The sequence below is a fragment of the Rhinolophus hipposideros genome (assembly GCF_964194185.1).
Source record: "Rhinolophus hipposideros genome assembly, chromosome: 20".
In the NCBI taxonomy this organism is placed as follows: Eukaryota; Metazoa; Chordata; class Mammalia; order Chiroptera; family Rhinolophidae; genus Rhinolophus; species Rhinolophus hipposideros.
This window is the reverse complement of record NC_138066.1, coordinates 37,480,137-37,495,390: the sequence shown is the minus strand read 5'-3', so window position 1 is coordinate 37,495,390 and position 15,254 is coordinate 37,480,137. Positions and strand designations below refer to the sequence as shown.

General features: G+C 47.5%; 1 protein-coding gene across 1 annotated transcript; it reads left to right on the top strand.

The window, feature by feature from the left end:
• The first annotated feature begins 262 nt into the window (after nt 1–262).
• On the top strand, nt 263–11,055 carry DUSP3 (dual specificity phosphatase 3). Its single transcript, XM_081028150.1, has 3 exons — nt 263–619; nt 3,448–3,674; nt 7,344–11,055. The coding sequence occupies exons 1-3, from the start codon at nt 495–497 to the stop codon at nt 7,547–7,549; spliced, it is 558 nt and encodes a 185-aa protein (XP_080884276.1). The 5' UTR covers nt 263–494; the 3' UTR covers nt 7,550–11,055.
• The last annotated feature ends 4,199 nt before the right edge of the window (nt 11,056–15,254 follow it).

Sequence of the window (15,254 nt, the reverse complement as noted above, 5' to 3'; positions counted from 1 at the left end):
TCCCGAGTGATGCCAATGGTGCTGGGCAGCAGCAGGGCGAGTCAGAGCTCACAAGCGAACCCGGGTGCCACTGTCATCGGAAAAAAATACGCGACACTTGGGTGTACTCGGGTCTACAGGAACATTTATTGCGCCCTGCATTTGGTCCGATGAAGTGACTGCATTTCCCAGTTTATAATGTTACAGGAAATGCCTTAGCTGGGGGTGGGAGAGGGCCCCCTCCCCGAAACTCAACAGTGGCGGCATTTCCGCCCCAGGGGCTGGGCCCACGAGTCTTCCGACCGTTAGCTCCGCGCGGAGCTGCGCGCTTACTTCCCGGGAATGGAGCGCGCGTGGCCGCCCACGTTCCGCTGCTTCTAACGCCAGGCGAACCCGCCTCCGGGGCGGGGCGGGGCGGGGCGGGTCGGGTCCCGGCTCGGGAGCCCCCGCCCAGCTGACCCGGCCGCTCTCCCCTCGCTGGCTGCTGCCCCGGCGTGCAGGGCCCGGCCGCCGCCATGTCCGGCCCGTTCGAGCTCTCGGTGCAGGATCTCAACGACCTGCTCTCGGACGGCAGCGGCTGCTACAGCCTCCCCAGCCAGCCCTGCAACGAGGTCACCCCCAGGATCTACGTGGGCAACGCGTGAGTCGCCTCTCCCAGCCCCAGCCCCGGGGCGCCCCGCCCACCCGCGATCTGAGGAGGGGGCGTCGGCAGGTGCAGGTGTGGGGGGCCGGGGCATGGTCGACCCTCTGGAACTCCAGCAGGGACTGGGCGGGGGCTGCGTGGGGGCTGGAGTCACCGCCCACCCCCGCGTTGGGGGCGGAGGGCCTGGTCCCCGCCTCCGCGCGGCGCAGTCCTGCCCTTCCGGGAATGCACAGAGCCCAGGCGGTCAGTTCGGCTAGCCCCTCGCCCGGCCCGAAGCCGCCGCCCGCTAGGGGCTCGGCCTGGGGCTCGGTTGGGGCTACCAGGTTCACTTAACAGGTGGCCCTCTGTCGCCTGGCGGGTCAACGGCCTGCATGTCATGTGACAGCTGCCTGGTTCTGCAGTGAGGTCACCGCAGAATGTCTGCCTTCGCTGCCATGGCAACGAGCTGACGTTACAATTCGGGCGTGGAACTTTCCCCAGCTGGGCAGACCCAGATCAGGGAATCGAAATACTCCAAAAGAGCCAGGGGTCCAGAGAGCTGGGCCGGGGGCTTTGCTCGCTCTCCTGCGATACGGTTTGATTTACATGGAATTCTAGACCCGGTAAAGACCTGAGCCATCACTTAGAAAAGATTTTCACTTTCTCACCACTAGGAAATGCATTATCATTTATCATTTACGAGTTCGTACCAAATTTACATTCCATTTTTTTGTTAGTCAAACTACTAGTAAGAAATTCTCAGCAGCAGGAGAGAACCAGTGTTAACCATTCCGAGAGGTGCTGAAATACCAGCCAAAAGCAAAGAATAGTTTACCAGGCCTGTACAGCCTTGGGAGGGCTCAGGTTGGACTTTCATGAGACCCTGAGGACCCAGTTACCAATGCCGTAGTTCCCTGGGCCCAGGGACAGCATTTTAGAAACCCAGAACTACCCCCTTCTGTTGTTTTACACAGAAAGAGGTTGTCCCCAAGCGAGGGTCTGAGGGATTGTGAGGTCAGGGTCAGTGTCTTGCTCATGTATCACCATCCTGGACTAGGACTGTGCCAAGGACTGCCACAGAAATGGGGGTCATCTTGGAGCTAGAAGGGGTCCATAAGGCAGGTCCCAGCACCTACCTTATGTAGGCACCTACTATGTGTCAGGCAGTGTACAGTGTTCATTCATTGTAGTGATAGTAATGATGACGTAAATTTGTTGAATGTTGAATTAGCATTAGAGAAGGGAGATAAAGGGTAGTGACTCTTCAAAGTTAGTTATTTTATTTCTAATGAGCCACTGCTTTACTATTACATGCAGCATCATGAGCAGAGGTAGCTAAAGCGGAGTCCTAGAGTCCCAGCCAAAGGCCTCAGTAATTGTAAAGTTCTGAGGATGACCCCCTCTCGAGCCACCCAGGCAGCGAGTGGCCTTGGCACTCACAGAAACCCTGCTCTCTTGGGAAGTTTGGCACATTTAGCTGTTGCCACTTCCCAAGTGGTAAGTAAGGTTGTGAACATCTGGTGGTAGCCAGAGAGGCAAGGGCTGACAGCAACTGTGAACACCACATTCCTTGCCCTCTAAGCAAATGTGACCTTGACTTAGCCAGAGGTGTGTGAGGCACCCAGCAAGGAGGATTGACTGAGCACTTAGTGTTACCCCACCTATCGGGGGAAACAAAACCGGGGCTCCTGATCAGGGATCACAGGGCAGAGAGGTGCCTGGATGTGCCACGTTCTGGTGAATTTGCAATTGATGTGGGCATGAGAGGCAGAGTGAGGAGGAAGGCAGAGCAGTGTGGCTGTGTGAAGCAGTGTGAAGGAGGTCTCCTTCCAGCTCTGCCCTCATGTGTGAGCACATACCTACACATCCTTCCGCTCTCCCATCAGGCCAGAGTTTAAGCTCTGTCCTTCCTTCCTCACAGGGCTGCAGCTGTGACAGGCAAACGAGATCATGTAGGAGAAGGCCTTTGGTAACATATAAACAGCTGTTTAAATTGGGATGTTGTTGTGAGATGAAATAAAGGAGCCCTTTGACTATTCAGGTCAAATGTTTCATAAACCCCATAGTTCTGTTGGGGCCACTGCTCCCCATGTGCTTACTCACTCAAGAGAACATCAGGGCATAGCTAGTGGACTGTGGCAGGAGGGACCCCTCTGGGGGATGAGAAGAGGCTGCTGAACTTTATAATCCAAGGAAGGAAGCAGCCTGGGATATGCTGATTCAATTCTTCTTCATTGACTCACCACATATTCATTAAACAAATAAGCATAATCAAGCCTTAGAATAGTAGCACTGACTCAGTGTCAGGCTCTGTCTATAGAATAGCTTGCTTAACACTCAAACCCCAGGGGCTAGGTACTGTTATTGTCTTCATTTTATAGACAGGGAAACTGAGTCACAGAAAGGTTAGGTGACTTGCTCAAGGTTACCTGGTTGCTAAGTGCAGGGCTGGATTCAGATGCAGGCAGTCCAGCTCCAGAGCCGTTCTTAGCCACTAGGCTATACCAGCACCACAGTATAGGGAGCATGATGCCAAATGGATTGGAGGGGAGATCAGGAAATACTGCAGAGAGTGGTGAAAAACAAGAGGGTCCGTGTCCATGGAGAAGGACATTCCAGGTAGAGGAAACAGCGCGGGCATGAAACCACCCAGTCTATCTGGGGGGCTGCTGGTAATTAGATATGGCTGGGGTGAGGCATGGGGGTCCTGAGATGGGGAGAAACCAGCAGTGGCCAGAGCATGGAGAGTTCCTCACATTGCCAAGAGGCTTAGAAACTTCTCCATTGTCCTCCCCTGGGCCACCAGTTGGTCAGATAAATATCCCTTGCTGATGTCTCCTGTCCAGGTCTGTGGCTCAAGACATCCCCAAGCTGCAGAAACTGGGCATCACCCACGTCCTGAACGCTGCTGAGGGCAGGTCCTTCATGCACGTAAACACCAGTGCCAACTTCTATAAGGATTCCGGCATCACCTACCTGGGTGTCAAGGCCAACGACACGCAGGAGTTCAACCTTAGCGCCTACTTTGAACGGGCTGCAGACTTCATTGACCAGGCCTTGGCTCAAAAGAACGGTAAGGGTCCTACCACCCGGGAGACAGTGGGAGGCAGCTTTGACTGGACACTTTCTAGAAAACAGGCCCACAACAGGCTTTCTCTTGGAAAACCTCTGATTTCCTGTCTCCTGTGGTGAACGATTGAGAGCTTTAAGTCTCTCTCTGGGCTGCCTGTGAAGTGGCCCCATATTGCATACAATGTACAAACCTTGCCCACAGTGGCAGCTCCCGGGCCCTCGTGTTTGATTCGACTTTGACTGAGGGTTAATTTCCAGCCACCCCGCCCTCCGGTTCAAATAGCTTCAATAATGATTTATTTTCCATGATAAGAAGTTCTGAGGTGAAGGAGCTCTGGGCTGGTTGATTTAGCAGCTCAGTGGTAGCATCCGTACTAGGTGCTTTCTTTCCCTCTCTTTCTTCTGCCACCCTCATTGTGGGGCACTCCCCTAATGGGCCCAAGATGGCTGCAGCAGGTCTGGTTCCCACCTCTTAATAGGATAAACTGCAGCAAAAAATGAGGTAGCCATCTATCCCTTCCTCATGTTTCTCTCATTTTTCTGAGAGTAAGTAAAACATTCCTCAGAAATCCCCCAGTAGAATTCCCCTCACATCTCACTGGCTAGAGTTGAGCGACATGTATACAAGGCAAGGGGAATGGGGCAGCCCTGATTGGCTTAGGCAGAGGGTCAGCAAACTACAGCCCACAGGCCCCATCTTCCAGCCATATTTTAAATGTTTCTTGCAGCTCCCAAACATAAGACTGAAGCAGAACTGCTGAGGCACTGATAGCCAGGCAAGGTGTTCCAGAGAGAAATCCTAGAAGGCCAGAGGGCATGCATCTGCTGAGCAGGCTGGACCTCTTGCCCTTTCTGCTCGGCTTGTTTCTCTCAGTAGCTGCCTTTACCTTTGCGCTGCCGCCAGCCTCTTCCTTCCTCCCCACCCCAAACCTTCCCAGGGGAAGTGACCTCCTTTGACGTGTGATGGGCCCTGTCCTCCTATTTCTAGCCTGTCTCTGCTACACCGATGCTTCTTGTGCCAGCAGCCTGCCCACTGAAATGATTTCCAGTGAACAGAGTTTATTAGACACCTGTTATCTCATGTTTGGGGCCCAGGAGGGAAGTTTTATCGCCTGGGGAATCTGCAGACTTTACTGTCAGGCCCTTCATGGTTCTTCACGGTCTCCTACGTGTATGTGTCATCCCACCCTCCACTCCAGTGGTCTGAGCTCCTGTATAGATGAGGACGAGGGGCCAAATTAAGGGGATGTGTGTTGTTGTTCTCATATATCGTTTGGTCATGCATTCAGAGAACTTTAAAGCTCTCTGACTTTGTTTCCTCTTTCCATACAACTAGGAACATAGCCTGACTTTTTGTGATCTCCTGCCTGAGCTCATGTGGACTGGGTCATCCGTCTGGAAAGCTCTTTCTGCCTCTCCCTACTCTGTTCTCTGGCAAACTCTACCGCACTGGGCCTAGTGTCCTTTCTTCCATGAAGCCTGCCCCCCTGTCTGTGTCTCCAGCTCCTGATGTAGCATCAAGCACATAGCAAATGATTACTAAATGAGTGACAAAATGAATTCTGTGGGTTCTAAAGCCACGTGTAAATATTCTAAGATTGATTTGCTAAGTGCGTCAATAGAAACTCACTGGCCTCTCACAGTGTGCAGGGCTCAGGAGAGCCAAGGACCCATCACTTTGGAGAGCTGAGGAGGATGGCCAGGGTGCTCAGAGGAGGGAGCTGTCACTTCCAGCCTGGAAGATCAAGGGAGGCTTCATGGAGGAGGTGGAGTCTGGGCAGGGCCTGGAAGAATGGGCCTTGAACCCTCCCCTTCCACATTGACTCTGTGAGCCCTGGGCATGCTGAGCATGTTTGGGTGGTGCGGCAGCTGCGCTGCAGAGGGCCCTGTGGCCAGGATGGGGGCAGGGAAATCCTCACACTGAATACTTTGGGTACATCGGGCCAGAGAGTGAATGGGTAGAGAAGTGGAGGACTCCCCTTTCCTGCTTTGGGAGGTATTGGGAAGATAGAGTTGTGTTTTGGGAACATTAGACTGTTTAACAGACTCTAACAGACTCTGAGCCAGCAGATTTCCTTCAAAATAATATCTATGTAGAGGTGTTGGTGGGTGATCATTCACTCATTCTCTTGGCTTCTCAGCAAATATTATTGAGCATCAAGTGTATGCTGGAGATCATACGGAATCCAAAAATCAGCCCCCCACACTCCTTGCCTTTAAGGAACTCGCATTCTGGCAGAGAAGGATAGGTCTGTGCTTGACCAATGGTAACACAGGACAGGGCTGCTGTAGGAGACGATGTACTAGGTGCCACCAGAGGACTCCTACTGTTGGCTAATATTTATTCATCGAAGGCTCGCATGTGTCAGGCACTAGCCTAAGGGCAGGGCCTCGTGGGCTATTTGGGGAGCCTTAAGATGGTGTTTTTGTTTGTTTTGATGTTTTTGTCTTGGTTCACGTTTGTACTTAACATTTATGTTCCTTTTATTTTTTAAACTGCTTTGTTGAGGTATAACTGACATTCAATAAACTACACATAGTACAATTTGGTAAGTTTTGACATATGTATACACTTCTGAAACCATCACCACAACCAAGATAGTGAGCATATCCATCACCCCCCAAATTTTCTTCTGTCCCAAATTTTCTTCTCTCCCTCCCGCCCTCTCTCCTCTGCATTCCTAAGCAAACACTGATCTGCTTTCTATCACTCGATACTAGTTATGTTTTGCAGAGTTTTATATCAGTGGAATTACACAGTATGCATGCCTTTTTGGTCTGGCCTCCTTCACGCAGTATAATTTCTTTGCGTTTCATCCATGTAGTTGCATGTATCAATAGTTCATTGCTTTTTAATGCTGAATAGTATTCCGTCGTATGGATGTACCACAGTTTGTTTATCCGTTTACCTGTTGATGGACATTTGGGATGTTTCCATGTTTTGCTTCGGATTGAAATATAAATTCATATAGAGTGGTGGCCGTATCATAAGTGTGTAGATCAGTGTACTGAACACAACCATGCACCAAGAAACAAAACATGACCAGCATCCCAGAAAGCCCACCACATGTTCCCTCTCAAATCCCCCCACCCCTCTCCTTTACCACTATCCAGACTTCTAATGGCATAGGTCAGTTTTCCTGCTCTCCTACTCTGTGGAATCATTTACATCCTGTTGGTGTGTTTTATCCATGCTATTTCTGATAAGTTGTAGATCGTACGTTCTTGTTATTTATCCATTCTGCCATTGAAGGGTTTTGGGAGTCTCCAGACTGGGGCTATTATGAGCAGTGCTACCTATGAATGTTCTGGAGCATGTCTTTTGGTAAACATGGGTGCGCGTTCCTGCTGCCCATGGACCTGGGATGGAATTGCTGGGCTGTAGGGGATACATGTGTTGAACTTGAGTAGATATTGCCACACAGCTTCCCAAAGTGGTGTGCCAAACTTACCCTCCCTCCCCACCCCCAGCCACGTGTGCAAGTCCTGGCTACTCCACATCCTCACTGATGCTTTGTATTTTCTGTCTTTTTCATTTTAGCCATCATTTTGGTGGGTACGAAATGGCCTTGCATTGTACTTTTCATTTGCATTCTCTGGAAGAGTGTTGACTAGAGTCGTTGTTCGGATTGGATGGTCCCAGCTCACTGTGTCATCCCATTTCTTACAGGCCGTGTGCTTGTCCACTGCCGTGAAGGTTACAGCCGCTCCCCAACTCTAGTTATTGCGTACCTCATGATGCGTCAGAAGATGGATGTCAAGTCTGCGCTGAGCATTGTGAGGCAGAACCGTGAGATCGGCCCCAATGATGGTTTCCTGGCCCAACTCTGCCAGCTCAATGACAGACTTGTCAAGGAGGGGAAATTAAAACTCTAGGGCATCCCCACTACCTCTTCTCTAGAGGTTGGACAGGGGACACCCTGGTTGAGGTGTTCCAAGCTGCCATGATAGGAAACACAGTGTACCCTGCTCCCTGTATCACCAGGCACTTGCCCACAAATCTGTCCCAACACAACCCTGGGCCACTTTCCCCCTAGGGAGCACATAAAGCTTGCTAAGGAGGACATTCTTGCTCCCCGGTGTGTCCTGTGCCTGCAATTTATTATGTCCTCTCCTTGAGGTAGGGTCGCGGAGGGAGAAAGTCTGGGACATGCATGCTTCTGGATGGCCCAAGGCAGGAGGTTTGTGGAAGTGTAAGGCCAGACAGGCTCATGGGGCCCTTCCTGACCTTCCCTGCCCTGCACCCCTGGGTCCTCTCCTGAGTGGGGACTGCAGCACCTCGAGCCCTGTAAAGGAACTATGCAAACCCGGGCCCTTCTTCTCCCCCAGGTCTGCCTTCCCAGTCTCATAGTCGCCCACACCCTGCTCATCGGCAGAGGCGTGTTGTGGGGTCTGAAGCCAGTGTGGGATGGCCATCAGTTGTCAGTGGGCAGAAGTTCCCATGAAGAGACCACGTTTTAATTATTTCCATAGGATTAAAGATACTTTAACAAAGAAGCCCTCAGGTGGGCAAACAAATTCCCCTGGTGGTCTCTCCTGAATCAATAGTTTCTAAAATGTGAACCCTTGGAAGTCTTGAGTTCCGCAGCCACTGGAATAGTCCCCTGGAACAGCTCTTAGTCACTTGGTTTGTTAGAAGAGCGATGCCTTAGGCATGGTTTTATTTTTCTTTTTTAGAAAACAGGGTGTACAAGTTCAGCCTATTTAAAAACCCCACCATTTGGAGAATTACAAGGGTTTTGTCTTGAATTATAGTGTTGGCGAGCCCAAGCCACTCGTGCTAACTGCTTTTTGTCTCGGTTGCTATTCCAAGAACAGGAGGAGGAAGTTGGCCAATTACAGCGTGTGTGTGTGGGTGTGCATGGGGGTGTGTGTCTCAGAAACACAGCCAGAGGACCGACAAGCAAGGAGATGAAGGGTCCCCAGCTCACACCCTGCCCACTTACAGGTAGTTCTTGTGGCTTTCCGGTGCCAGAAAAGATCATGGACCCTTGAAAGCAAAAATGACTCAGCCAGGTAGAAATGAAACATGGCGGAGCATCCAAATGGAGCCTTAACTGGTGGTAGAGCAAACAAACAAACCAACAAAAAGAAACGACCATTTTTAGGATGATAGCGGGATACACTAGCTCTCACACACGTGTGTGCACATTTATCGGAATATAGGATTTTGTTTTCAACACAGACTTGTTAGAACTTTGCACGATTGTCATCGTGGAAGATGATAACAATGTTATCATCTTCAAGTTCCCTAATGGCAGAGAGGTGTTCCTCAGCCATGTCTCCAGCGCCTCACACATTGGTGTCTGATAGAAGTTTGTGGAATTAAGCTTTTTTTTTTTTGAGCACCAAATATATTTAGGGCATTGTTCTGGTGGGTGTATCAAGCTCCCAGAAGCCTGAATTTGTGGTAGGATCATTTGCAAGAATTTGCAAAGGAGTCTTACCCAAAATGAAATATCAGGGACTTTTGTTGAATAATTAAAGTTCAGTTTCAAATGTAAATTCAGGCAATGTTAACATGTCAAGGGTGGAATGTGCCTTTTTCAGAGTTGATCAGGAGCGTTTGGCCAGGACTAGGAGAAGCAGGCGTGCCTTCGGTCCTCACTCACAGGTGTAATGTTTTCTATCTCAGCAGGGGCCACATTGGGCAGCTTGAATGACCCCTTTTCTCTGTGGCCACAGCAGCCCTGAACAAACTAGGATCTGTCTTCTTTTTCAGACACTGGCTGTCCAGATAGAGCCACCTACGTGAAATGGCCATCCTCTAAACTCTGTACCTCACAGTTTTCAGATACTCTCCACTTAATCTAACTTCATCCTCACAATAACCCTGGATGGTAGAGCGTATTCATGTGTTGTTAACCTGTTTTGAAAAAAAGAGCTGAGGTTCAGAGGGATTAAGGGCATGGCCCCCAGGGTTGCCCAGCTCCAGGCAGAGTTGAGGCATGATTTCAGGTTTGCTGCTCCCTGAAACTGAATTTCCTCTGGTACAACACTCCTTCTCAAGAAATGAGGCCCCTGGGAGTGTCCAGGTGCATTGCACATGCCCTTGACCCGGCCTGTGTACACAGGGCCAGTTAATTTTTTTTGGACAGAGTACGACAATTCAAGCTGTGGTACCAAGGGGGGGGGCGTTTCTGGATGAGGGTGGGAAAGAGTTGGCACAAACCCATCCTCCGGAAAAGGGAAGTAAAGGATTGGGTTGGAATGTGTGGCTCTTCTTCTAGGAAAAATGTAGTATCCCTAAATCAGACCTTTCTACTCCATTTCTGGAAGAGGCTCAGGATATGGGGCTGGGGCATCCCTCCCACGCCCAGGCAGTGGTCACCCCACAGCTCCTTAGTGGCTCTTGAAGGCCTGTTTGTGGGGGCATGAGGTCAGTGGGAGAGTTACTGCCTTTACTTTGGGACTACTTTTATGCTGGTAACTTGGGATTTCTTGATAGTCTTGAGTCTTAGAAACCCCATATTTACTTCATGAGATTTAGCTCCTAGTTCTTTGAGTAAATAAAATTTTATTGTGTAAGGGTGAACACTGTCCAGCTGTGAGTGGAAGCTGTTTCTGGACAGCTTTTTACCCCTGGGAAGTGAAAGAATGCGAACTCAGGGTGCCCTCCCCCCTACCCTAACCTGATCCCTTTCTTTGACTAGCAGACCCCACAATTAGAGCACCACACGTTTCTTTTCTGTTCTAAAGCAGTACACCTTTCACAGGCAGGTCTGTTTCCCTGCGACTCTTAAGTTATCTGGAGAGCAGAAATCACCATCTATCAATTAAGGGAATTCATCTGAAAGACCTCTAAGGTTACTTTTGGCTCTGTCACTTAGGGGTTCTCTAAGAATCCCCCAACTTGGAATGTACCACCACCTGAAAATTAGAGGGCATGTAATAATATGGTGACCAGCAGGTGGTGCTGTGTTCCTCCCATGGTGATGGATAATTGGAAAAGGAATGTTGGTGCCTTTTGTGTCACGAGTTAATGTTAAGATGCTAACGTTTTAATTAAAATAAGCACTGATCTTATAAAGATATGAGCTTTTCTCGCAGGAAATTTTCTATCGTAAAACCGGTATCAAGAATCACTGAAGAGCCAACAATGATGGTCCTTCCAAGTTAAGATTTTATCCTGATTGGAAATTGAGACCATCTCCGGTTGAGAGAGTAGATTGGTTGGAAGCTTACGGTACCTCCTGTCAGCTTTTAGGGTAATTGATTGTGAAAGTGTGAATTTTCTGGACAGAAAAGGGGAAGATATTAAATTGGTTAAAAAAAAAAGTTCAAGTTAACACATCTGTTATATCACAAATCCGTGTTAAAATACTAATACTGTAACCCAAATAAATGTCTTATATTACAAATACATGGTCTTTTTTTGTCCTTATCATAGTTGATTGCTTTTATGCTTAGTTTTTTTTTTCTTTTTTAAAGATTTTATTGGGGAAGGGGAATAGGACTTTATTGGGGAACAGTGTGTACTTCCAGGACTTTTTTCCAAGTCAAGTTGTTATCCTTTCAGTCTTAGTTGTGGAGGGCACAGCTCAGTTCCAGGTCCAGTTGCCGTTGTTAGTTGCAGGGGGCACAGCCCACCATCCCTTGTGAACCTGCAAGCTTGTGGTTGAGAGGATGCGCTCCAACCAACTGAGCCATTGAGCCATCTGGGAGCTCAGTGGCAGCTCAGTTCAAGGTGCGGTGTTCAATCTTAGTTGCAGGGGGCGGAGCCCACCATCCCTTGCGGGACTTGAGGAGTTGAACCGGCAACCTTGTGGTTGAGCGCCTTACTTGCCCATGTGGGAATCGAACAGGCAGACTTCAGAGTTAGGCGAACGGAGCTCCAACCGTCTGAGCCACCGGCCCCCTATGCTTAGCTTTTATGTTTGCTTTTTCTAACTTTTAAAAAGAATCATCTAAAAATTAGCCCTCTTGAGCTATAGTTATAGAATGCACGATGATTATATTTATGAAGTAGATATTTGTTGAACATCTCTCCAGTACCAGAAATTTCCTGTTTTAGGAATAATTTTTTGATTTACTTAATTAAAAAGAATTCAGCTTATTGAGGTATAATTGACTGGAATATTCTTTAGCAGAGTGGCCCCTTTCAAATGAGTGAATTAAGATTTATGTTCCTAGGAAAGCAGGGGGCTGGGGTGACAGTCTCAAGGTGGCCTTACATGAAGATGATTGGGTGGCATTTTAGGATTTGAGTGATCCTGCAGCTGGGGAGTCCCAAAACATATCCCTGCCTCCAGATGCCTTAAATTCCACCATTGTGCATTATCTCTCCTAGGCTAAGCATTACTTTTTTCCCCTCTGAATAAAAACCTCAAGAGTCAGTGCCTTTTCTCCCAGACAGAAAAGGCCTGGGCAGAAAAAGAGCCTCTCTACTCTCCAATTCCCCATAGCATGAGGCAGTTAGGCTAGCTCATTGTTTGTCAGACCTTTTGGCAACATAATTTTTATATTTTTACCCCAAATCTTAAGGCAGAACACTAATATATAAAACTGGTGAAAGTTTTTTAAAGCATCATGTAAAAATCATTTTAATTAAAAAGGTAATAATGTATATATAGTAATAAATTCAAACAATACAAAAGGCTTACAACAAAAAGTGAATCTCCTACCCCAAATCCCTTCAATTTCTCTCCTCAAAGGAAGCCACTAAGCATATCCTTCTAGAAAAATCCCATGCATAGGTAAGCACATACACACGTATGTATGTAGAGATCTCCTTTTCCCTATAAATAGAAAATATTCTGTACTTTGTCTTGTTTGCTTAATATATTTTACCCACTGTTTCTTCTAATCCTGTTCATTGTAACAGTTACATAGCTTTCCATTGTGTATGGATGTATTACGGTATATACTGCATAATGTATGGATGTGATTTCTGGATACTCTTATTTTAAAGGTCCAGGCTGCTTTAACCAGCTCAGAATGTTGAAATGAGACTTACGGATGACAAGTGCAGTTTTTTTATCTGCACTATATCCTGTTAATTTCTGTGTCCTTCGTGGCACAGTGTCAAACATATCCCAATACTCAGAGCTAAGGAATGTCCTGTGCTTGCTTGTGTAATTTCATGGGAGTGGATATGCCCAAGCCTAATTTTTAAAAAGGTAGTCTCTGAGCTATGACCTCCTGAATTGATGACCCATTTATGAGAAAGAAGTTCAAGGGCATAGAGAGTCAATGTCTGAAGCATATACTAGAGGTAACCTGCAGGCAACAAAATAAATCGGTGGTCTCTAATTCATTAGAAGTAGATGAATAACACATTTGATTAATGTGTGTGTTTTTATTACAGTTTTAAATAATTAAAAAGTACATACTTTTTAAACCGTGAGACATTTCTGTGGAAACCTGGGGTTCTGAGAAACCTCGTTTGAAATCCCATAAACTAGATGACCTTCCAGTTTAATGTTCCCACGTATAGAGTTGGGTGGCCACCCTTGGAGGAAGGAAGGCAGAAGGAAGAGGGGGGGAAATGCTGAAAGGAGAAGGAAGAGTAGAGGCTTGCAGCTAGGTGCTGAAGGGCAAGAGTCTACAAAAACACAGTAACAAAGAGCTTCTCTTTGGCCAAACTCTAGTCATTCTCCCCTGAACTCTTTTTCAACTAGGCTTTGACTTTTGGACTTGCATCTTTGTCTCTGTATTGTCCAATTTTAGCAAGAATCCTGCTAAGTCACATTAGCCAGAATCTCCCATTCTCCTTAGCTGGTCACCCTCAAATATCTAAGAGGCTTCCTCATCCTCCTGCTGAAGTCTGATCACACTGGCCTCCCGTTAGGTCAGTTTAACCAGAATCTCCCTTACCCCCAATGTTTCTTCTTAGTACTGTTCATTCACTGACCCCTACCCTGCTCCTTGGCTATAAATTCCAACTTTTCCATGTTGTATTTGGAATTGAGCCCAAACTCTCTTCTCCACTGCAAGACCCCATTGCAGGGGCCTCTATACCTACCTATCACCATAGTACCCCCTTGAATGAAGTCTTCTTTACCATTTTTAACAAGTGTCAGAAATAATCTTTTCTTTAACAAGGGTTTGCAGTCAGAGGCCCCCCAGGCAGAGGGTGATAGTTTGGATGGCAGTTGGGGAGTTTCTGGGGAATGAGTCAGGGCCCCACCTTGAAGGGCCTGGTCTGCCAGGCAGAAGGAAACGGAAGTTTCATCCCATTAGGGCTGGGGGAGCCATTACCCTATTATTGTAAGCAGGAGTCTGTGTTACAAAGTGCTTTGCAGCTCCTCTCCCCCATTCCTAAGAAGCTGCTGAATGTACAAGTAGGATTTCCATCTGTGCCAAGACCCTGCACTCCCCAGAGAACAATTCTCAACTGTGAATAAAGACGGGGCGATTTGGACAGGCCTCAATGTAGGCAACTGCCTATAAACAGATTTCCCTCCAAATCCATATATTCCATTTTCGCCACTGACCTGTGGGCCCAAAATCTGTTCAAAAATGCAGCCCTCAGTTTCCATGAAGTAGAAACAGGTGGCTTGAATACTAAGTAGAGAGTGAAACTAGATGGTCTTTGAGGTTCCTCTCACATCAAGGATTTTATGATCCTGGGCATTCAAAGGAGTGTAACTTACTTTCCAAATTTGGCGTATCCTTCAAAGTCTGGTGGAAATGCTACGTCTTTCTATGAGGATCCCAGATCCACCTTAGGGGGAAGGGAGTGTTCTCTCCTCTGAAGGCCCGTAACACTTTGTCCCTTTTAAAAAAAAAAAAAAAGCCTCTGAACCTTTTTTCAGTGGCACTAATCACTTTCTATGGAGTTATTTGGTTGAAGAACTTATTTCTTCCCTGTTACAGGAGCTCCTGGAGGGGGAGAGTGTCAGTTCATGGCACCTGGCAGGAGGTCTTGCTTCATTAAATGTTTAGCAAGTGGACATATGAACAAGCAGCGTGGTAGAAGCAATAACCAGTAAATCATCATATAGAAAAAACAGCCTTGCTAGGAATTTAGGTATGTATTACAATGTTAAATTCAATTTAAAAAGTCTTAGCTCAAAACCCGTGTTGGCAGCCTGGTGGAGAAACATGCGGTTATGGTTTGATTTGTATCCCTCCAAAATTCATATGTCAAATCCTAACACCTAGTACCTCAGAATGGGGCTTTATTGTGAAGTAAGGTTATTATAGAGGTACCATATTTCCCCGAAAATAAGACTTAGCTGGACAATCAGCTCTAATGCATCTTTTGGAGCAAAAATTAATGTAAGACCCCGTATATATTATATATTATATTATGACCTGGTCTTATTTTACTATAAGACCGGGTCTTATATTAATTTTTGCTCCAAAAGACCCATTAGAGCTGATTGTCCAGCTAGGTCTTATTTTTGGGGAAACAGGGTAATTAAGATAAGGTCATTAGAGTCAGCTCCAGTATGACTGATATCCTTATAAAAAGGGGGAATTAGGACATGGGCATGCACACAGAGGGAACACTGTGTCAAGACGAAGGCATGGATCAGGGTGATGCTTCTTGACAGGCCAAGGTATGCCAAACGTGGCCAGCAAATCACCAGATGCTAGGGGAGAGACACGGAACAGACTTCCTCACCGCTCTCAG